Below are 24,482 nucleotides of genomic sequence, written 5' to 3' on the forward strand. Positions count from 1 at the left end.
AAGAGAACAGACTGTTTTTTTTTTTTTTTTGGGGGGGGGGGGGGGGGGCTTTGCAAAATGTAGGCACAGTAACTGCTTACTGTTCTGTCTACAACAGAAGGAAGGAGTTTGTTTAATAAAACGACCTCCACTCATTCTGATGTCTCAGCGTTTGATGGTTAACCCAATATCTCTATCTACTGCATTGAAGAGCTTTCTTCTAAAACAAAATAACTTTTGTGGCAAATTCGTTTTGCCTGGCATGGTCGTGAAAAGGCAGAATATCTATCTGTAATGTCAAAAGAAATTGATGTAGCTAATGAAACAATGTTGTTACAAACTCTGCCAAACTCAATATCAAACAATATTCATGATCTGTCGGGCATTAAGATTGTAAATGACGATCTTGTGAGGCATTGAATTCAACATAAGTGCGACAGTTTAAGAGAACAAAGCCTTCTCTGTGCTGTAAAACTGTTGTCTTAGTCACTGAAGTTGGTGATTTCACACAAAGACTGTGACATAATCTAACAATGGAGCATGTTGTCATCTCAGTCGTGTCTTTGTAGCTCCTTTTATTCTTGCCGTCCGCCTACACTCAACTGAGCAGAAGTGTGATACGTTTGACTTAATAATGCCTTTTTGTTTGTTTCACTCAGAGTCGGCACTGTGTAAATACACACATGCAGAGCTGTAAACTTCAAAATGCAACGGAGCATCACACAAAACATCTGAAACTATCTTCGCATATCTAAAAAAAAAAGGCTAAAAATAAAACACGCAGGTACACACACAAACACACACACACACACACACACACACACACAAAACTAACATTTCTGAGTGAATGACTGTAGGCAGAGGTGATTACATAACTCCGCGACCGTAACACATTCTTACATCATATTTCTTGTGTGTCATTCTTCAGCAGGCCCATTCAGCTTTAACCACTCGTTGATTCTGCCAGGCACACACACACACAGACACAGACACAGACACACACACACACACACATTAATACAGACAGACAGTCATAAATGTAAATGCCAGGCCTGAATAGTCCACCCTCTCTCTATCTCTATGTCTCTTTCTCTCTCTCTGCACACACACACACACACACACACACACACACACACACACACACACACACACACACACACACACACACACACACACACACACACACACACACACACACACACACACACACACACACACACACACACACACACACACTGGCTGGTAGAGTGTGTGTCAGGGGATGAGGCGAGGGTCAGACTACTGATGGCTCGATGCCCGGGAGGAAAACAAAAGCAACAACAAATTGTTCTCTTCGGAGAGCTGAAGAAGATGTTGCCGTGCTGCTCCGTGTGTTAAAATGACAGCTACAGTGCTGCTGAGATGCTAGACACACACACACAACCCTGTTTCTGTCTATGCAAAGAAGAACTGTCCATTGGGGTTTAAAGAACTGTGTTGATGTCTTTTGAAACGCTGGCTTTAGATATTATCAGACCATTAAGTGGTCAGATGTTTGGTTTTCATCATTAGCTTAAGAGATCTTCAAATTGGTCTCACTACGCTTGCAATTAACCCCCGAAGGACTCATATCAACACATCTACAGCAACAGGAGGAACAAGGCCATAACTATAATGTTTTGGGCAGATTTGAAAATCTGCACAAATTTAGAAGTGAAAGAATGAACCCTGAAAAACCAATCATGTGTGCATTAATCTTGATTGATAGTTGTTTGATAGCCTTACTGATAGTCATGATTTCTTCCTGTACATAGAAGTCCATTTTCAGGTGTGTGTGTGTGTGCGTGCGTGCGTGTGTGTGTGTGTGTGCGTGTGTGGGTACATGTGGTAGTACGCTCTTTGTGGGTGTGGAGGGAGGGTTGGGAGGCTGGTAGGTTTTAGGTTATGGAATGTGGCTATGATGTTACCTGGTTTTATCATCTCTTCATCATGTTTTGTAATGCTTAATTGTGTATTGTATTTTGTATAGTCTGTGTGTGTACCTGTAAAGGGACTGCAGATGGAATGTAGCTTATCAGCTGAATCTGGTGCAATGCATATCCTCTCATTGATTGAGATTCAGTTATATTTTTTTAAATGGTCCCTGACAAACTAAACAAACTAAACTTGGTGATTATTAGTCAATAAAACAAATTGTCAGTAGTTCAAGCAGTCGAGCCAAAAGCATCAACATCCTATCGAATCTGCTTCCAGGTCTTTCATTTTAGATTTAAAAACATTTAAGGACAACAGCTCTTTGAGTTTTAATTCATTCTGCAACAGATTCCAGGCTGAGGGTGCAGAATACCCAAAAGCTCTTTTCCCAATTTCTGTCCGAGCGTTTGGGACAGAGAGCATAAAGAGGTCCTAAGAACGCAAAGAATACTGTCCAGTACTTTTCTGCACGATAAAAAATACATAGATAGTGAGGAAGCAGAAGCAGATATATATAAAGGTGTACCCGTGTAAGAGCCTATGGGTCGCCAGAGCAGACCATCCAGCCCGAGAAAAGCAAATTCAAATGTTTATTGGTATGAAATGTAATTTGATAATTTCTCCAGGGAATAGTTGAGGCTTCAGTTTGGTTCAGGCTTCTTCAGTAAATGAGCTGGGAGCCGACCATTGACATCTTCCCTCTGGGTGAAATGTCCCTTTTCACTACACACTGTTTACCATCTCAACATGTTTACAGGCTGTCATTAGGCCCTGCTGCTGTTTAACTATTCATTTCATTCTGCTGATGGAGACAGGGTACGCTTTCATCAACATCCTCGCTCGTTTTTGCGCCTTTGCTTCTCCTCACTTCAAAGATGAACAGTTGTAAGTGATCTTAAAATAACATGCAGATTTTCAATTCACCCGACTGAATGGATCCCAACCTGAAATCAGCACACAAGCCCAAACAGCTTTAGTGCCACCTAATGATCGCGGCTCTCTGCTTAGAGCAATACCATACAAACCCAATGGTTTTTAATTATGAGTGTCTAATTAAAATAGCTGTGAGTGTGTTTGTTTGTTTTGTTGCCGTCTGTGTGCGCACAGCGAGTACTCACATCAAAGGTTTTTCCAGGCGACTCCCCAGAGATCCAACGATCTCACCTAGCGTGCCGAAAGCCTGGCCCAGGAAGTCCTGCATGTGTGAAGAACACACAAATAAACACATTAAACGCAAATACAGACAATATTAGAGGTTTCATAGCGAAAAAGGTCCTTTAATATTTGTCCACTTGGCCAATTTTTACACCGTGTAAGGCAAAAACTGCATCAACTAAGTTGTCCAATATGAAGACTCAAAGATCGAAAATAGAAGGAAATGTGAAATTCTGACGGCACCCACAAGGTCTAAAATGCTCTTCTGATTTTGCTGCAATCTAAATAGCATGTTAGCATTTGATGATACCAGAACATATTAGTCGCATGATATGCAAACAAGCTTTACTGACGCCAGCCATAAGAGGCACAGACAGTTCAAGTGCTAATTATTTTCAGTATAATCCAGTTTGTGAGAATTGAAGCAAATTTACAACAGGCATCACATCAAGATTCTCCAGCTGTTATTGCCAAACGTCAACCAGCATGTGACCTGAACAAATTCAATTAAAAAGTCTGTAAATAATATTATTGGGTTATCATAATCTGGGGTTAATGGCCAATCGACAGAAGTCCACCTCTCCAGATGTTTGGAATCAGTCTGTAGCCATTATGCTGGCTGGGGTTGAGAGAGTATGATCTTATCTGGACAACCTGCTCTTGCTGGCTTGCTTGAGAAAAAAAAAAAATGTGGAACAGATGTTGAAACTGGTATCACATCTATCCATGAAAGGATTTAGAATAATCCTGGAAAAAGAGCTGCACCCCTTCCCCTCTCAGCTTTTCATCTATTGGAACAATAGAAGAGACTAGACTAGACTGAAATGCACAAATACGTCGTCAATGTTTGTTGTGTAATTTAGACTGTGTGAAGGATTTAAGATGCATTTTAGTAATAAAAAAACAAGAAATTAAATGGTAAATGGACTTTAGCTTGTTGTCTAGGCTTCTGACTACTCAAAACTCTTTTACAATGAGTAGAGTATGATCTGCACAATGACTCATAAGCTCAGTGTGCAGAGGATCCCGCGTCCTTGTTGATCACTGTAGGGTGACCACAAGAGAGGACAAGAGAGTTTGAGCAGGAGGAGCCTTTGGCCAGCAAGAAGAGCAAAGCAGAGAGATAGAGGGGAGGGGTGTAAAAAAAATCTGTTTACAACATGCAAAGAAAGACGCTTCATGCACCAATACTGAGGCCTCTCCTACCACTTTGTGTATGCATGTGTGCATGAAGAAGCATCCATGTATATATATGTGTGTGTATGTGTGTGCGTATGCGTTTGTGTGCTTGACAGATGAGCCGTGTCGAGTCCGGCGGGCAGAAAGCTGCTCCAAAGATCTTTGCCGGTGCTGAACATTTCTCCCCCAGCCGAGGTCTTGAAACAAAAAGAGATGACAAAAAGCTCGGGCCCTTCCATAAGAAGTGTGCTGCTAGCTAGCAAACCCCAGCCCAGCGCCCGCTGCGCTCAGATATCTAAGGCCAGAGGCTGAGGCGCCTCAGATTAACAGGCTCAGTGGTGGCAGAGAGAGAAAAGAAAAAAAAAAAGGTTAGGAGGGTAACTCCAAATAAAAAAGATCACAGCTGAATTCCACAAGTCCAATGTGCTTCAAGTCCTTCTCATCACAAGACCATTAGTAAAGAGAACACACTTCTGTTCATGTAGATGTGTCTAAGAGTTGCAGCAAGTTAAAGGGGTATTACACTAATCACAAAAAATTTGACACGAAATGGAGAAAATAACTGAATAAATATTATAAATCAGCACTCAGACATAATTAGACATTTACTTCAGAAAATGTGAATTGCTGATTGCAATCAATGTCGAAGCCTAAGTTGTGCTCAAAGATGATCTGGGAGTATCCTGTGGTTCACACATTTGGGGGGGGGGGGGGGGGGGGGGGGTTCACTCTGCCTTTACATCTTCAGTTTCTTTGTAGGAAAGGTCAAAGTACCTGATAAAATGGAATATGGACAACAAATTCCCAATTTTCCTTCCATCTTTTGTATGCACTGCTTCAAAATAACAACATTTTTAAACTCCCGTGAGGACGATAAACAAGATGTCTGATGTTGTTCTGGTCAAATTATTAAAATATCACTACAATGCTATTAAACGACAAAAAAATATAAATAAACCTTTAGGTAATGTGAATATAATCCAAAACGTAATCTAACTTCTTGCATTTTATTTTTTGGATTACACCAAATGTATCAAACAGGAAGTGGTTAATGTTAGGTGGGGGTGTTTCTGCTGTCAATATTCAATGATGAAATCGTGAAACAAAGTTTCAGAACAAAACGGCTGACATGTTAACAGTGTTGCTTATATTCTGTTAGCAGGTACAGCCTACAAATTCCTTTCTATTTGGGTACACTTCTAAAAGATTAGAAAGAAGAATTACCTTGGCAACGTAAATGTCAGACATGTACATTTCTTCAACCTCAGCAAATTACATTTCCTTTTCAGCTCACATCATACACTTGTATGCTCCGATCCAAATATAGCTCTGTTGCTATGAGATGTCTTAAACATATGAACCACAGCTACAAAGAACTAAAAGAAGAATTACCTTAAGATAGTAGACGGATTTAAAATAATTCATATATCAAGCACTCATCTGCGAGCGTGACCAAAAGTTAACACTCAATAACTTTCTTAGATGTTGCTGTAGCGGTCTAGACTGTCATTTCCATCCAATCGGGAAAATGACTATTAAAGTCGAGACATGCTCATTTTAGACAATTGTAAATTGTTAATGAATGAATTAGTCAATTGTTATTTGTTTAGGGCCAATTCATAACAAATGTTATCTCAAGACACATTACAAAAGAGCGAGTTAAAGACCTCACTCTGTTATATTATCCACAAAGACCTGACATTAATAACTCTGTGTAAAGTAAAAACCTCTTCACCCCAAAAATCAAACCGGTTTCTGTGACTATACTGTATTACAGTGAGTACATATCAAGCTTTTGGATTATTTTTTACCCCTCTAAACTTTGACTATTAGATTATCCGCTTCGAGAAAGAAGATAAATTATGAAAGATGTCAGAGGTAAAAAAAGGAAAGTTCTGAGAGAGGAAATAATTATACTCTTCGAAGCGATTGTAAATTTAATAAGGGGAATGAAAGTTTGCAGTGGAATCCTGACTGCTTTCAAATAGTCATGAGGGAACACAGCCAGTAAAGTTAATTACTGTGTGCAAACAACCAAGCTATTCCCCCGCCTGGATTCCCTGTGTTGATCAAGTTTAAAATAATGAATATAAGCTTTGAAATGAGATGACTGTTTATACGAAGGAAGCGTTTTGGTGTACTCGCCCACAAAAATAAACGGATAGTAAAATAAAGAATTGTGCACAAAGCCATTAGAAGTCAGACTGAAAAAGCAACATACTTATCATCTCTATTTCGTTGAAAATGAGAGACAGTAATTATATTTACTCTATGCACTGTCTTTGCACATCTCCTGCAGTCATATCGACTTAAGGTATGCAAACCATATGGCGAGAAAAAAAAACATCTGCTGTAGTGGGAGGTAGGAAGCAACCTCAAACTCTGCCAGTGAAGCTGCCAAGAGACATACTGTACTCGTGAGCATTTTCTTTATCCTTCCAATTTTCCCGTTATTTAAAGCTGTGAGACAGGGAATGGACCGTGCCTGGACAATGGAGCCATCACTGCGTGCCAGATCTCTAATCCCACACATCCACGGCAACGACAGGACGCATCCAAGCGTCCTCAGCCTTCATGCTGAGAGTGAGTCGCTACGCTCACATTGCTCAGCGCTCTGAGTAGAAGCCCGGGGGCACAGAGGGGATGGGGCTGAGGAAAAGATCTCCGCCTGCAGTTGGCAATGAGTATAAAGCAGAGTAATAAGAACGGGGGCCGGGGGTGTTATAGACAGAACTGGAGCAGGGTGCTGCTGGAGCTTCTGTTCGAAACTGAAAGTGAAGGAGGAGGCTCTGGTGAGGGGAAATCTGATGGTACAGGTTTCTAAATCAACATGGAGGTAGAGAAAAGACTAAAACAGCATGCAGAACATTGCAATCTGAAGAAAAAACCTGCAACTGAAAAAAGAGGTGAATGCTGTTCATATGCTGGATCCTAGCTCACTAGGCCTGATGTTCAACATATGCTTATAATACGTTTCATGTATGCAATATCAATCAATCAATCTTTCCATTAGCGTAGTACTTAGCAACATTAAAGGGGACATATTATGAAAAATCCACTTTTACAGTGTTTTTGAACATATACAGTGTTTCCCCTAGGTTTACAGCGGGCCGCCCCGGTAATAATGGTAGGGGAAATACTGATATATTTGGGTAACCTGAGTGTCTACTGACCCACACAATGTGAAATAAACCCATCCAGTCCTTTGTTTGTGGTCTGCATAAGTCTTACAACACAGAGAAAAATGCTCTGTTTCAAATTTGCTCTCCTTATGATGTCACAGTGGGATTCTGGTAAAAAAAAAATACCCTTCCCTCCCCTGGTATCTCCACCCATGGACTCCACCCCTAGCCTAGAACATAACTTTTGTGCAGGTCTGACATTTTAAATCTTGCTACAGAGGAGTGATGTCTACCGGGGAAACTCAGGGGTGACTCGTTGCATTTAAAGAGACACACACACCAAAACGGAGCGTTCTGAGAGAGCTGGTTCATACAGGCTCCTCTGGTGCTTGATTCATGTTATATTTTGACCAAAGCACAGAACAGATGTTTAATTTATACCACAGGGGACTGTTTGAAAGGGTAGAAAAGGGGTATAATATGTCCTCTTTAAGCAAAGTTACAGTGGCAAGAAAAACATCCTTTAAAGATGCAGAAATCTTGGGCAAAACGAGACTCATAATGAACAGCCATCTACCGAAATTGCGCCAGACATGAAAAATGGAATGGGGGCGATGGGATAAGATGCAGGAAGAAGGATAGGTACAAACAGCGGGATGGGGGCGTTCAGGCAAGGCCGTCCACCAATGAACCTGAGGAACCTACGAGATATGAGAGCTCAGGAGCTCCTAGGATATGTATGCTGTGTTATTCTGCACAGAGTTAGCATTATGGCTCATTGATCAGCCAAAAGGTTTCATGAGGTTGAAAATACCTCAAATAGTAACTAAAACCTCTTCTATATACTCTGGCAAAAAATCATTTACAATGCATCAGAGCCTTATGGGACAATAATGATGTTTTCAAGTATTAGTAAAACCCTCAGGAGTAGGAGTTATTGTTAAAAACTTTAGTTCTTTCACTGCACAAAGCATAAAAAACACAAGGTAATTGTTCCATCTTTTACTTTATGACCACCGGGGATAATATGGACTCTGCAGAAGCATGATTATATACGACTTGTCTGGAATTAGCCCGTGTATATTCTAAAGAATTGCCTCGTAAAAAACCACACAAAAAGCTTGCAGCTCAGAGAGAGACAATGTGGTGTAAAAACCCTCTGAATACCTTTAGTATGGGTCACAAAAACCCTTATTCCTTTCTTTAGAAGAGTTTAAATGCCAACACGATTGCTTTGTCGCTGTTGTGACACTTACCTTTGACATTCTGATTCAAATCAGGCTGCTATTGTACTGGAAGGATAAACATTTGGCTGTATAACATTTCCCTGAATGCATGACTGATTGTTGTATAGCTGAGGTGAAGGAGACACTCACGTGTTTCGAGAGGTTGTCGCTCTTGCAGTCCAAATCGTACCTGCAGAGAAAAGAAGGAGAGATGACGCATCAGAGCGGGGGCCGTCCAAAAGGCTGAAAGGCTTGAGCTGCAGGTCTGAGAGTCAAAGGCTGCCGCGGAGCAAATTAGCAGGCCATGTGACAAAGGCTTCTCTCCCTCATTACATATCATTAATGCCAGGCACTTCTCCTCTAATCACGGCAAAGAAGCTATTCAGGGTTAGAGTAGGCTTGTGGTGATTGAAGCACTGAAAAGATGAATTAATCCCATTTCATGCACAAGAGTATGACAGTGACACTTCACCTCCTGCACCATATGAAAAAAAGGAATGTGTGATGATTGCATTATTCAGCATTGCAAGAACTACATGAATTGTAATACTTCAAAAGATATTAAAGACAGCATCTTCGCTCCTACAGACAGTGTCTGTGTCTAGCTATGATGTACTCAGTACCCATCTTTAGTCCATCTTTAGTCCAAAATATTCCAAAAAGCACTTTTCTGGTCTGCACTATATTGGCATCAATTAGTCTGAGGATAGCTGACAGCTAGCTTGAGCTTCACCTGACTGCAACAAAAGGGTGTAAAAGCACAGCCATAATTCAGATCTCAATCCAATAGGTCAAATGTACCCACACTGACGGTTAGGGTCTAAGTGAGTGACACGCGCACTGCACACAAGATGCTGATTTTTCACTATGTCTTGGCCTTGACTCGGTCTCGATGCCTAAATGTCTTGGTCTTAACTACGTCATAACTAGCTGAAATTAAGAAAAGTCTGACTCTAAACTCCTTTACCACACACGCGCTCTGCCTGTTTATTTTCAGGCATAATGCACTCTTACATCAATACGTCAACACAAAAACCAGGATCAGTCTTGACAGTGAGTGTTGTCGGCGTTGGTGGTCGTGCTCGTAACTTGGCTAACAACACCCTTACTGCTGCTTGCATCAGGATCCAGGGTTCTTGGAAAAGTGTGTCACCTGTCTTTAAGTACATTCTCAGTCTTAGGCTTTCCTATAGCAATGACGGTAGGAAACCTCCCTAAGGGGGCCCCATCTCACAGCACTCATTCTCGTTGCCCTGATGAATGTTGGTTGGAGGGCCCCCCCCCCCCGATGGATTTTTGCCTAGGGCCCCCAACAAGCTCTAGAATCGCCACTACCTATAGCGGTCTATATGGAGGTGCGACATTTTTAACTATTTTCTCCATCAATGAACAGAATTCTCATGAACAAGCTAACCACACGAAAGATTTCTTGTCTTTATCATGTCTTTAAAGGTCCAGTGATCTGTTATTTGTGTAAGCCATGGGGGAAGCTAAACAAAGTTTGAGAAAGAGTGTCCAAAATCATACCCTGAATCAATCAGCTGTTTTTTAACCCAGCTCCAGTACCTCAGATTAGAAATGTTTCAGCATGTCTATACAGTTTTCTATGCACTGCCATTAAGCAGGATTAGCAGCACAGTGTAACTAGAAAACCACCCTGCATATATAGTTTTTATTTGTATATAATAAAGATGTTGTGATGTGTATGTAAGCTGTTGCTTACCTATTTTCTACTTACATAATACCTATGTGTTTACGTTACTATCTTTGTTTTTTCCATGATGTCTTATAATGACATATTAATGTAAATCTGAATCTGTACATATTTCTTTCAGCCCTGTGCGTGTGTTTACGGAGAGCCGATGACAAGTGGATAGAAATCCCTCGTACGTGTCAACACACTTGGCCAATTAAGTCGATTCTGATTCTGATTCTGACGGGACAGTTGGCAGATATCTCGGATGCCACTTTGGATGAAACTTTACAGAGTAATGCGTCTCACTTCTCCGCTCTAGCATGTAAGTTGCATTGGGCCAAAGCAGAGTGACATAGTGTTTGATTGCTTGCATGCCTTCGCCTAAGCTGAGAGGAATGATGCATCTCATCACTTGAAACACTGATCCCTCCATCGGCGCTCTCACAGCAACTTTTCATGTATAAAACTGATGAGAAAAAACCCTCATTATTTCTGGTTGCATGAAGAGGCCAGCACTAAGTTTAGCATCTTAAAACAAAAAAACAGTTGTTGTTTTGTTTGCTGTTGGAAAAATAATGGTGGAGTCAATTTTGTATATTTTTTTTCCCCAACTACCTAAGCCTACCTTCTACAATAAATAAAGCTTGTGTTAAACGTCTTAATACTACAGAAAGTAGAAGACAATAACTGAGAGAAGACAATAAAGATAGTTGGCTAAAGTGAGCAACCTGGATGTATTATTTGTTTCCCACAGTTAAATGTCAACTGTGATCACATTAAGGGAGGGAAAAAAAATGGATTAATGTAAAAATTGAGATTCTTATGTTCTGAGATTTTCAATAGATTCATAACATTCAGTCCCTCCCTGCTAAGTGCTAAGGGTAGCTCTTTAACTCTTTAACTGACATTCAGCCAGTCTCACAGATGACTGGAGGAGATCCTGAAGTAATTACTCATTCAAAAATGGACTTTGAATCCAGAATCTTTTTGAATTGAAAATAGATTTCGAATCCAATTGTGACCCCAAGAATCGAAATCGAAATTGAATCGAATCGTGAGACAACTAAAGGTTCCCATCCCTAGATTACATATGCACATGTAATTCCTAACAGACCTGATACGTGAAATCATCAGCTCTGTTTTTAGGGGAATATAATTTGTCTTGGTGTTCACTTAACTGAGTGCTTCCCCCTGTGTGGCTCGGACGCCTGGACAGGCCGCAAAATTGGATACGGCAATATATCCTCATCCTGACTCCTGCCAAATATAGATAGTTTGATTTTAAAAAGTACTCGGAACAGATTTCCCTGCCAGTTTGACTCACTACGTCACTACTCCATGACTCCTCACAGAGGCGCCATACTGACGAGAATGAGGGGAACGTAACAGAAGTAAAATGGCCAAGGAAAAGAAAAGTTCGACAGCAGGATAAAAGAAAATGAAGAAGATAATGTCTAAAAGTTAAAGGATGAAGCACGATAAGAGGTGAGACTGACACCAAATCGCAGTGAATAAACACAATAACTTTACACATAACCGTCATAGAGGCTATCATTATATAATTGTCTCGCAATACATGATACCATCATAGCGCACTGCACATCATATCGTATGGTGCATTACCCTGCGATTCCCAACCCTATAGGAGCCGTCATCCAAATTCATCAGTAACAGCTTCACCATGCAAACCATATAAACCACTCATCACATCTGCAGAGAGGAAATCATCCAGCTCTGTTTACTTCTTCATAACCTGTCAGCTTCCTAGCTGTGTCAGGTGTGGGTCAATATGTACATGCGTGTGCATCGTGTGTGCAGCAGCGTGCAGCAGAGTGTGTAACAGGGAGAGCCTGAGCGTTTCCTTTCTACAAACAGCATGCCACGTACGATAAGACGCCTGCTGACAAACCTAGGAGAGTCACTATGTGTCACTACAGGAGAGGAGAGCCTTCGATACACTGCTGTTGCTACTAATAAGTAATTCCATAAGAGCATGAAAACACGCTGCTGTTATGCAACATGCCATCTGCAAAATGCACAGGTGAGCCTCATGTTCTATTCCTCACATGCTTCTGTCACTCCCAAATGTTCATGAATGATTTATTTAACCATATTTAATCATCTGAGACCGAGAGAGCGAGAGACAGGAATGAAGAAAAACAACGTAACGTTCTGATGTATACGCTAAGATTTGGTTGCACATTTTCATTCACACACACCTATGAGAGTGCGCATGAGGGCATGTCCCAATGTTCCTTGTGAGTGCAAATTATCTTGTGTGACTGAACGTGTGTGTGTGTGTGTGTGTGTGTGTGTGTGTGTGTGTGTGAATGTGTGTGTGTGTGTTTATGAGGATGAGATCACCGCGCATGGCACTGGGCCAAACAGGATTTCTTTTTGGTCCTGTGCTGTCTTGTCTTGTGATTGGGGGCGGGGGGGGTGTGGGAAGAAGGGGAGGGGTGTGGGAATGGGGGTTGGCCGCTCAGAGCTCCATTTGAACTGAGCGACGATGACTAATGATGGCACACAAACAAACGAGGCCGGAGAGACAGCAAACAACAGACGACAGCACACTGACACTGGAGCTCCGTTTCCTAACAGCTTCACCAAACCTTCATAAAAGCCTTAAAACCTCACTGACACAAGATGCTAAAGAAATGTTATTAGCATATATTCTGTACTGTTCTGCTCGTTGTGACAGAATATCTGGAACATTGTGCTTTTTCAAACAGCAGTCAAATAACCAGATTAATGGGAGACGATGGAAATGTTTATAGAGATGTGGCTCTCGTGATCTTGTGATTCTCGTGACGATGCTGCAGGAAATGCTTCACAAAAATGTTTTTGTTACAACAAGTGCACTGATGTACAACCGTAAAAACAGTCTCCCTTCCTCTGTAGCCACACTGTTAAGGACTAGCTCCAGTACACCACTGTTGGGAATCACCAGAGACCTGACGATATGACAGCTCAAGACCTCACTTCATATGTTGCTTTTGAGATTGAAATCAGTTTCTGATAGGCTGATTAATGTGGCAACGTTAATATGATGTTAAACGATTTCCCAATCTTTGTTTTCACTCACTACTCCTAAGGACAGCTCATTTCACAAACATTAGCATTCACCTTAAAGGCTTTAATAAGAGGAAGGGATGCACTTATTGTGAAAAGATAGAGCTGATACCGAGACCAATACTGCAGTTTGACATAACAATTTTTTTTAAATTACCTGGTCGTAATTCTTCGCGTCTGTTTCTCAAATGAGCTGTGATTGGATGTATTCAACTGTTGTTAGCAGTCCCTCCTCTTGAAATATCATTCAGCATGTCTCACAAAATGCAAGTCACAGATCTTTATCAGAGACGTCCATTGCTGACTTTTTCTTCCATGTTTGACCGTTTGACAGTTTGTCCAACAAGGTGACATCCTCTGCCCAATAACAAACCTCTTCTCTGAATCAGCACTTATAGGTATCTTAGCTTGCCCAGTTTAAATTGATGAACCACAACAGATTCACTTTGGCTTATGACATCAGAACTTGCTGTGTTATTTGTCGATGGTCTGATATTGATGTGCAACCGATACATCTGTGAATCCAGATCAATACTTTGTGTATGATATTGCTATGCAAAATATTCTGATACTATGCTGCATTCATTGGAAATGTAAACAATATATTTTTTTGTTGGAATAGCTGCATCAATTTGCTTCCCAAATTAGATAAATGAATGTATTAATGGTTCTGATAAACTAATGTTTAAGTAGTGAACACATTTTTGCTAAACTTATTCCATGAAACCTAAGTTATAAGACATTATAAGTTAATACAGCCATATTGTTCTTCTCTTCCTTTCGGCAGGTCATTTCACTTGATATTGAGGTCTAATCCAATTTGTCACCCTTGATTAGACACCCATACACCCACCCACCCAGGGGACCTTTACTGGCTCCAGTTAACATCTAAAGATTCAACACCACCAAAGAATGTTTTTTTAAGTGGAGGTCTAAACATGGCCATCAGTGAGATGAGGGTTAACAGGATTTCCAGGCACAGAAAGCACCAGAGGAAGTAAAGAGTGTCGAGGCTTAGGGGTTTTAGGGTAAAGAGAGCGTGGGATGCTTCAGCAGCAGCTACACTGGCGGTTTGCAGGGAGTCTGGCGCTGTCTGTGGATAACCTGAAGGGATGTGAAGCTCTAAGTGGAAGTGAGGGAGGTGGAGGTAATGATGGGCTGAGGAAGCTGCAGTAAAAAAAAAAAAAAAAAGACTTCCAGACCTCAGGACAGAGGCTGAGGAGAGCAGGAGTAACCACTGGTACTGTAATGAGGAATGTGAGAAATGTGTGTGTGTGTGGTGCTGAAGACAGCCTCAGTGTTAATGTGCGTGTGTGTGTGTGTGTGTGTGTGTGTGTGTGTGTGTGTGTGTGTGTGTGTGTGTGTGTGTGTGTGTGTGTGTGTGTGTGTGTGTGTGTGTGTGAGCAAGTGTGTGTGTGGTTTAGGAAATTTCTTGTTCTCAGGGTAGGCATGTGTATATGTGTGTGTGGGCTAAGGCGAGCCATGTCCTCGCTGTGAGTTATCGTAGCGTAGGGCCGTCAGCCCAGAGGACAGAAGTGGGTCCTGATGCTCTCCCACTCACAACGTGCCCTCCTGCAGGGAGTTGACCATGCAGCACACATATAAAAACACACACACACACACACACACACACACACACACACAAAATCTATTCTTCTCCACTCCCTCTCCACTGCTGCTTAATGTTTAAAATCTTGCAGGATTCTCTTGCAAAGTCTGCAAAAATAATTCCTCAAACATACGAAAATGACACATGCACATAACAGGTCATGGTTAGAAAAACACACACAATCAATAAAAACACGAATTGACATACACACTCTCACAAAGTGGCACACAAATAGATCATACTTATCTTGCAAGCACACAAGAAGCTGAGCAGGCATGCTCACGTAAACAAAAATGAAAGAACACCTACGCATACACACACCTTTAAAAATCAAATCCCCCAACACATACAAACTCACATGCACACACATACTAATAAAATCTCTCTTTATACAGATATAGAATTCCCTCAATCAAACTCTACACAGAAAAATAAACAAATACAACCTGCTCTTCGACTTAAATAAAATGGACTGCTTCCCAACACAAACACACACATTCTACCTACAGCAAGCTAACGTCTTGCCGTGACCTTCACTGTAACCTCCCACAGCTTGTGAGCAGCATGCAGCCACTGCTGACAGACCAACAAGTAAACAAACAAAAGAGCTGTTCCATATTTCATGAGCCATCATGAGAAAATACAGTAAATGCGTGCGAGTCTGGAACACAATAGAGAAAATCAAGATTATCATAATTACTCGGGACAGCTCGACTTTTGGGGCTACACGAGGACATGTGACTTTTTAAACTTTAACACAGCCGTGACTCAAAATACAGGTGTAGCTGATGTAGACAATTTAAATATTCAATTCTAGGTACAAAAAAAACAAAACACATTTCTGTTATACTTCAAATGTAATGGGAAATCTGTCCCTCTAAACACAGCTGCAGCCCATGAACCATCCATGACAATTTACTGACAGCATGTCAACCTCATGCAGTCAGTAAATTGTCATTACACGCCCACATGTTAAGCCATTTAGCAACCAGCTGGATTAGCAATATTTTCTCACCACTTCTGTGTCTTCATGTCAAAAAAGTATTAAGCAAGTGCTTTACATAAATACCCTCACCTTTAGACTGAATTACTAAAACAAAAAAATTACCAGAATCACTTCACTTCTTCATCTTACATTATTTTCACACATGCACAAAACCATTTTCAGGATGAGCTGCATGAATGCAAAAGGCAAATCATTTTCACCCAGCCTTAACCCAGATTTTTCCCTGCAAGACCCCTCGTTCAGCTTCCATATGAAGTCAGAGTTGATGATGTGTGAATGCAGCAGGTAAAAAGCAGGAAAATTCATTACAGGCGAGCAGGAGGGGGTTTTTAACGTTAACATCGCGTGACCATTGAGCGACTGATGCAATCATTGTGCACTTAAGGAATCAACTCCATGCAGTGTCTTTGTTTCAGCTCTTTTGTTTATACTGTGGGACAAATAAATCTTCAAGAAATTTTCAGGAGTGCATATGGGAAAGCCAGCATTAGTTTGAGCTAAAGTAAACATGCCACAGCCTGGCTGAAAGTAAGGTTGTATTCACATGGATAGAGAAAGAAGTTAGACTGCAAGCCAGATTTAGTTTGGGTGAAGGACCGCAAGCTGTAACGTTAAGTGAAGCAGGCGGAGAAAATGTAATGGTAGACAGCGTTGCCATCAACTGTTCAAATGGTTTTACTTTTCTGCGACTAAGTTTGGCAACAACTGCCTGTTTAATTGGCCGCTCACACAAGGAGAAAACATGATGATCTGGACAGAGAAAAGCTTAAGATGTTCTTATACTATTTATGTGTTGGCCTGTTTGTTAGTTTCCCCTGTGCTTTCCAGAAGGTGTTGTCCATCTGCCGACTGCCTAAACCATGTGAGTGGAGTCAGGCAGAAGAGGATTCTTGTTAGACTAAATTTGGCACAAAAATGTTTAATCTCAATGATTCTGTTTTCAGAGTTAGTTGAACATTTTGAGTATTATAAAGGAAACATTCAGCTCTTACTCCATATGCACTTTTAAGCACGATGGGTTTATTTTGTACCAAACACTGCAAATTAAGACAACTGGGAATGAAAACACACATTGCAAATGAAGTTTATAAATTGTATGACACACTAACATGCAAAAGAGCCAAGAACATAATGGGGCCAAAAAGTGAGCTCTGAGGAACCCCAGAGGTGCTTGTTATCTGCTCTGGTAGTTTAAGAATCTCCTGTTTTAACAGAGCAGGTTCGTTCTGAGCAGTGAGGTCTGAGGGAACTCTGAGCTGACCCAGAGATACCCACCCAGTGCTCAAGGCAGTCAATTAAAATTGTATGATCAAGTGTGTCAAAAGCCGCACTTTGTGCAGAAAGGATTAAGAACGAGCAATCTCCTGCATCTGTTGTTTCAAGGAGGTCATTTGTTACTTCTACGAGGGCTTTTTGTCTGCATTGAATCACGTCCCAAAACACGATTCAAATTTTTAAAATATGATAATGCCATTCACATGCAACTGAGGACAAATGTGTATTTGGACTGGATGAGGTGAAAGGACTGCAAATTGATCGTAATCACCACAAAATGCCGAGCAAATGATTCACCGTTTGCACCTGGCCCACTTTTTTCTCAAAGCATTGTATGAATGGGATGAATTCAAATGGAAATGATGGCGTAAAAGTGGCATGAAGACTTGTCTTTTATTTAAAAGGGAGAAGACTTACATCTCCCCCTGCACAGACCATGAATATTTCAGTCTTAGCTTAACTTTGCTCCACACAGAGCAGCACTCTCCCCCACTCCTTTACAACACACAAAAATACAAGAACACATACACACACACACACACACACACACACACACACACACACACACACACACACACACACACACACACACACACACACACACACACCAAGCACCAGCGCCACCATGCATAAGTCAATTGTTAACTCACAGGTCAAAGCGTAGATTCTGCCTCTCCTCGAAGAAATAGTCCAGGATGAATTTGCGGACAAAGTCAGGGTTGAGGGTGTTGTCGATGACTTCTGTTCTGCCAAACTAGAAGAGAAATGAAAATTGTAAAATATGAAATACTCATTGAACACAACCCAGAATAAAAAGCAAATCCCTCTATAATGTAGTACAGCTTTGTGATGGTTGAAAATTTTATTTTGTTGACACGTTTGAGTGCGTGCATGATTTAAATCTGACGCTCTACACTGAAATCAGAGGGCGACTGTTCAAAGAATCAAAGTGTAGGCGTTCTGTATGAATTAACAAAAAGTATGTCAATACATGTAAGGTCAATGAGCAGAGAATACAATTAATTTGAAATAGACGTGTACAAAGAAACACGTCGGCAGGCTCACATTAACATCCAAGTCATAGTTAAGACAGCCATTGCTTGGGTCACACCATGTTTCGCAGATTCATGTTTCATATGTTTCAAAAAACAATAAGCCAGTGGTGACATGTTGACTCAAAAGTTAACAGTTACATTTTCAATCTTAACTTATGACTGCTTGTCCATGTTTTTTGGCATTGCAAATAAATCTGCAACACCCTGAGACCTTTAGTTTTCTTGGCATACACTATCAGTTTTTACTGAATGCCCAATGAACAATACAACAGTGTCATTAAATATTTATATATTTTTCTGCATGTGGCTGGTAAGATGCTCAGCATAAACAAGTAAACCAAACAACATGAGTCTTCATTGTGATAAATCTAAAACAACACATTGATCCATCCGGCTTCTAAAGCCTAATTATATCCCTTCAATATGACTTGCTGAAATTCTGCATTGCTGCCATTTAAGCTCCCTGGAGGCAGTCATTGGCTTAAGAGTATCCCCCCACCCATGCACTCACCTCTCTCCATTCCCTGTTGGCAATTCCTTGAGTGTACAGCACACAAACTGTTGAATAAGAAGCAGAGGAGAAGGGGAGAGAAACAACAGCGGGTTCGATTGATTGAAGAGTATTTAACTGAATATACAATGCTGAGAAGTCAGCTGAGAGTGTGTTCTTTCCCAGGACTCCAACATGAGAGGAAAAAATCCCTAATTAAATGTCACTAGAACTTTGCCTTGCAGCATGATGATATTTCAGAGAGGGGGACAGGAGGGAGCGAGGAGGGGGAGGGGAGGGGGGGATGGGGTTAGTGAGTGTCTGCGTGGGTGGAGGAACGTCCTCCTTATTGACATTCGAGCGTCTCCGTTCCAGGGAGTCTTGGAGTGTTTTTGATGACGGACCGCGAGTGAAAACACAGCGAGGCAATCAACTGGCACTAAAATGACATTTCATTTGCTTTCTAGCAGCCTATACCGTATTCACACACATCTGTCACATGGCAGCTGCTCACAGCTCGGAGAACCCCTGGGACGAGACACTTGGAAATCTCTTTTCACCGGTAAAATGTTGACATAAGGAAAATGTGAGTGAATGGTGGGAAACGCTAAAGTAAGAAATACATTTACTTGTTCAGAGTCAGTTAACCATTTAAAAAATAATTATAATACATGTGAACAACAAACTACATACAGAACACATGTTGGTGTATTTTCTGTTGACATTATGTTTGGTTGTGTGTCTTGATTCATCTCAGTAAAATAACCTGACAAACACAGGTTATATAGATTTGTAGGTTTGGACATCTTTAACATCTTTAAAATAGTAGAAATAGTATTTGAAACTGAAGCTGCTCCAGATCAAAAAACAATCAGTTGATATTTGAGGATAAAGCTTTAAAAATGAATATTAAAAACAATCTTAAGAAACAATTGAAAAGGTTGCAAAACAAACAATTTCTTAAGTAAGACAACATGTTGAACCAACATACATGTACTCCGGGGTCTGGATTTTCAGCATGGGAAGTGTTCTTATTTACATTTGTAGTATGTTTGTAGTTCGAGCTGTATTGTCCAGTCTGTTAGTAATCTGCACCATCCTATATAAATGATATTTGAAATATGCCTTCATATGAGCAACACAGCGCAACCTGTTTCCAGCCCATTCCACCTGAGCAACAATGATAGCAAACTCTAAAAGGCCATGGACACAACCTCCACCCGTCCTTGGCCTGTGTGATTGCACAAAAGCAATGAATACCTAAAGGAAAATCCAACACACCGAGCATGCTAGCATGTGTTGTGTGCAAAGATGGGGTCTGCATAGCTGATAGACCTTCAAAGCAACTAACTGCATGGTAAAGCTTACACAGAGTCACTTTATAATCCTCTGAAATCACACCTGTCATGTAGTATTTATTGTATTATTGTTTGTGTTTATCTAGCCAGGCACTGCTGATGTAAAGAAAGCACCCAATCTGGTAAAAAAAAAAAAAAAAAATTGTGTACCCTTGAAAATGTTGCTTGTTTAACAGTTTCTGACAACTGTGTAAATCTAATCAATCTTCTTTTTTCAGCTCTGGGCAAAAGTTTGAATTTCTAAAGTGTATTTGATTAAAGCCCCGTGAGGAACTAAGAGTTTGTGTTGATTTGGCCGACCCCTGTGGACAAAGTAGTGCCTCTTATCTGTTTGCTGATTTGTCCTGTACATGTGCAAGTTGTGTTTTTCAACAAAAATACTCATCCTTTCTTTAAATAGTTAGATATATCACTCATCAAGAATCTTTGTAGAAAACCGTTGACAAAGACTATTTTGGCAGTGTGTGCAATGAATCACTTTTTCTGACACGTGGAGCAGCTGTTTCAAACATTAAAAGTACAATCATAGAAAACATAAATCTTGGCTGGTTTTAAGACACCTTGAATATTCATTTTAGTTTTTTTTCATAACCAGGTAAAAAGTCCTCACAGGAGCTTTCAGTGAACAGCAGCAGATCCAGTGAGTCCAGTGTTGGTGCGTCAGTGAAGAAGGTCTCACTTTAGTTCAGAGCGGTTTTTAAGCCCTGGGTAAACTTGCTTTTAACAGGGGGCGCTAGAGAGCCATGGTTCGATAAGTAGCTTTCACCGGTACCTCCTGCATGAAAAAAATACCTTGAGCACTAAATTAATATTTTGATGTTCCCAAACAACGTGATAAGTTGCCATTGTGGACAAGAACTAGCCTGGGCTTTACACTTGCACTCTAAGAGAGTATGAAGTCGAACTTGAGGATGCAGTCCACGAAGGACAAGAAACAGAAGGAAACGGGCCCTGCCGCCCTGGACTCACCTGAAACAGGTCATCGGTCGGCGGATGCCACTATTCTGGAAGCTATTAGCTCGCTGTGTGCGGACCTACAAACCACTAAACTGGAAATTTAACAGACAATCGACACTCAGATTGAAGAGGTTGCCACTACGATTAGAGGAGAATTGTCTGCTCTCGAGACCAAACGCGCCATCCTGGCCTCGCAAACGTCAAGTGAATACCACGGCTCGACCATTACCGAGCTGGAGCGCGCAGCTACCGATTCATCGGATGCTATTAGCATGCTACAATCACATGTGAGACGATTATGCTCTGAAGTAAACCAGCTAACTGAAAAATGCATGGATCTTGAGGGATGATCTAGAAGGCAAAATGTGCAGATTGGAATGTTAAAAGAAGGAGCTGAAAGAGATTTGTCTCGCATCTCTGGATGACGCACCTCTTGTCGACTGTTCACACCGAGCTTTGCGTAGACATCCTCGGTGATATGGAGCTTCCCCGACCGCTCGTAGTGTGTCTCCACTATTTTCGTGATGTGACAGTGATTCTCCGGAAAGCAGCCTCTACACAGCAAAATTAAGAGTGACTTTCAAAGGCACAGAGACTGCTTTTACGGACGTGAAGAAGGCTCAGGAGTTTGCTGAATTTCACTTTGGTACGGGCAGCAACAACAATGCAGAGGACAGCGGGACAGACAGCGCAGCAGGTGCAGCCGGTGGCTGGAACTAGGTGGTAATTTTGGTCAGGTCTTAAAATGATTAGATATTTAGCCATTCTGTTCCCAAACTTTTATTTACCTCTTGGTATGGGACAAAAATTCAGCTATCCTTAAAGTTAGTGACATTCTGTTAAAGAAGAACTTTTTTATTGTCCTAAAGGCAGCTAATGACAGTTTGACAACTCAAATGGAATATCCAGGCTATGTAAATAATATTGTGTGTTTCTACATTGATATTCCAGCATATATGTGGGAGTTTGATCTGGATGTGTGTTCTGACAGTTGTGAGAATTTAGGAGGGCACCCATTAGTACTGAAAGTGACATTTACATTCGAGTAGTTTTTATTTTTTTAACACACATCCGTCACATGGGCATCACTGCTCCCTTAATAAAGCATTTATGTAAAAATGTATGTGGAGGTCTATAAAAGGAAGGGAAGGTACATTTTTTCACACGTCTAACCCTAAGTGCTTTTCACAGCACACAGGAAAAAATAAAAATACAATAAAATACAAGCCAGCAAGCCCAGGCACTTAGAATAAAAAAAGAAAATAACAGTAATAAAGTAATCAAGAAGGAATACAGGACACTGCTGAAGTTATATACAATGCATGGTGGTGGGTTGTGCTTTGTTAGTCCACCCTAAATATCCATGTCAAATATTACATTTTTGGCTTGTAATGATGCTGAACTTTAAACTTAGGTATGATACCAGTAGATATCTTGGGCTTAGGGTTAGGTCAATTCCTGTTTTGATAACACGGCCACTAAAATGGAAATCCTGGGCACCAGACATTGGGTCATTTTTTTGTTTTTAATGATCAAACATTACAGGCAAACTCCTGCACACTTTCCAAGCTGCACAAATGCTTCACTCTCCTTTTGCTCACAGCAGCTTTAGGTTAAAAATATGACTGAAGATTCTGTACTTTTCAATTGTATCGAAAATTAAAATAGATTGACACTTTTTTACACCAAGTGTTTCAAAACAATATAAAGACTTTTTGACTTCCTGCCTCCATGATGCTATGATACTAAGTCTGAATTATTTCTTGGAAAGAAGTGAAACCCTGACCATATTTGAAGGGTTAGAAGCTTTGCAACGGGTTCTGAAGGCTCATAAAGCCTTTGTACCTTCAAGTTGTGAAAATGAAAAAGCCTGTTTATCATTATTAACAGTTTTGTAACTTCTGACTCGACGATGTTCAAACCTGCTGGTTGTGTACAAAATTAAAGAGAAGACTTTTGAACAAAGTCATTTACTTTTTATCTACAGGACGGAGGCTCGCTGAGGTCAAAAGGTGAAAACATTTAAATTTAGCATAAAAACTCTAAAATGAAAGGTCTTGTCAGGGGGGCACCCAATAAAACACAGGGGCCTAGCTGATCTTATGACATCTGAATATGAAGGCGATTCATTTTACCCTTTACATTCATTATCATTATCATCATATCATTAATGACTGAATTAATTCATTGCAAATTTATGCCTGAGTTAATGGATGAGCTGCGAGTAGTTTCATTATGGATTCATTAACTGTTGTGATTGTGAGAGGAAATCAAGCTAAGTTTCAAATCATTAAACTGTAAAAAAAAAAAAAAAAATGTGTTGTTTGAACTATGTAAGGAATCATGTACAGTGAACTTATGGTTATCACAGAGTGGAATCCCAACAGGGTCAGCAGGACCCTGATGTGAAGCAGAACGGTATCGTCTCAACCTGAAGGGGTTCCTCTACAATTACAAACCCCTCACTATAGGAACCATGCGGCTAGCATGATACCTACATCATTACACTTCTACTAATTAAGGAAGATAATTATTTGAAAGAATATATAAATTTTAAAGTGAACATTTCAAGTCAGACAAGGTGAAGAGATCCGCAAGAACCATAACCCCCCCCCTTGAGTTTTTCTGCCTCATCATTGTCTGAATCTGAATTTTCTTTTCTATTCACAAGTCTTTAAACACCACTGTATCCCATACCGCATTCTGTTAGGCGTTAACTCAATGGGCCATTGGGCACCAGTGACCTAGTGGTTGGTTCGCGAGTCCTTTAGTGTTCGATATTAACTTTTCAATTACTGGCCAAGGTGGCTGGTAGATGAAAAACGTCTCCAACCAAGCACAATTCTACCGGCCAAAACAATAAATTGTGTGTTTTGTTTCACACACACACATTTGTTACATTATCACGTGTTTTCCCGACTCGCTCCATGCAGATCATGCATCACCTGTGTTCCGTTGCGTGGCAGCTGGCGTTTTTGTGTGTGTTCAAATTGTGCATGCATGCATGCAGTAATGTATGTTGGTGTATCTCAGAATGCAGACAGCAGAGGAGCAAGGAAAAGTAGCTGCAGCTACATCAAACGCTCTTCATTCCCATCATAGATTTTTATAAAAGATTGTCAGGTATAACCATTAACCATTTGAATCCGACCTGCAGCTCCTTTCCTGCATGTCATTCCTCACTCTCTCTCACTCCGATTTAAGACTCTATCCACTGTCCTGCAGACCGTCAGCATGCAGGATGCCTTCAAATTTAGAGTTGACTGAATTTGAGATGATAGTTGGATAAATTGGTATTCAAGAAAAACAAAAAAAAACATTCCTCGTCAAATTAACTTATACTCTTAACC

At 40.7% G+C, this 24,482-nt stretch overlaps 1 protein-coding gene across 1 annotated transcript in view; it reads right to left on the reverse strand.

Annotated features, from left to right (window-relative positions):
- The window catches only part of LOC110001861 (copine-8-like), an 83,684-nt gene that overhangs the window by 37,883 nt on the left and 21,319 nt on the right, over positions 1–24,482 (reverse strand). The window contains exons 3-6 of the mRNA XM_065956905.1: positions 18,839–18,885; positions 17,923–18,026; positions 8,765–8,804; positions 3,051–3,127 (exon numbers count right to left, since the gene is read on the reverse strand). Coding sequence (XP_065812977.1) covers positions 3,051–3,127; positions 8,765–8,804; positions 17,923–18,026; positions 18,839–18,885 — 268 coding nt within the window. The remainder of the gene's footprint in view (positions 1–3,050; positions 3,128–8,764; positions 8,805–17,922; positions 18,027–18,838; positions 18,886–24,482) is intronic.

This window comes from Labrus bergylta, chromosome 7 (genome assembly GCF_963930695.1).
Source record: "Labrus bergylta chromosome 7, fLabBer1.1, whole genome shotgun sequence".
NCBI classification, from domain to species: domain Eukaryota; kingdom Metazoa; phylum Chordata; class Actinopteri; order Labriformes; family Labridae; genus Labrus; species Labrus bergylta.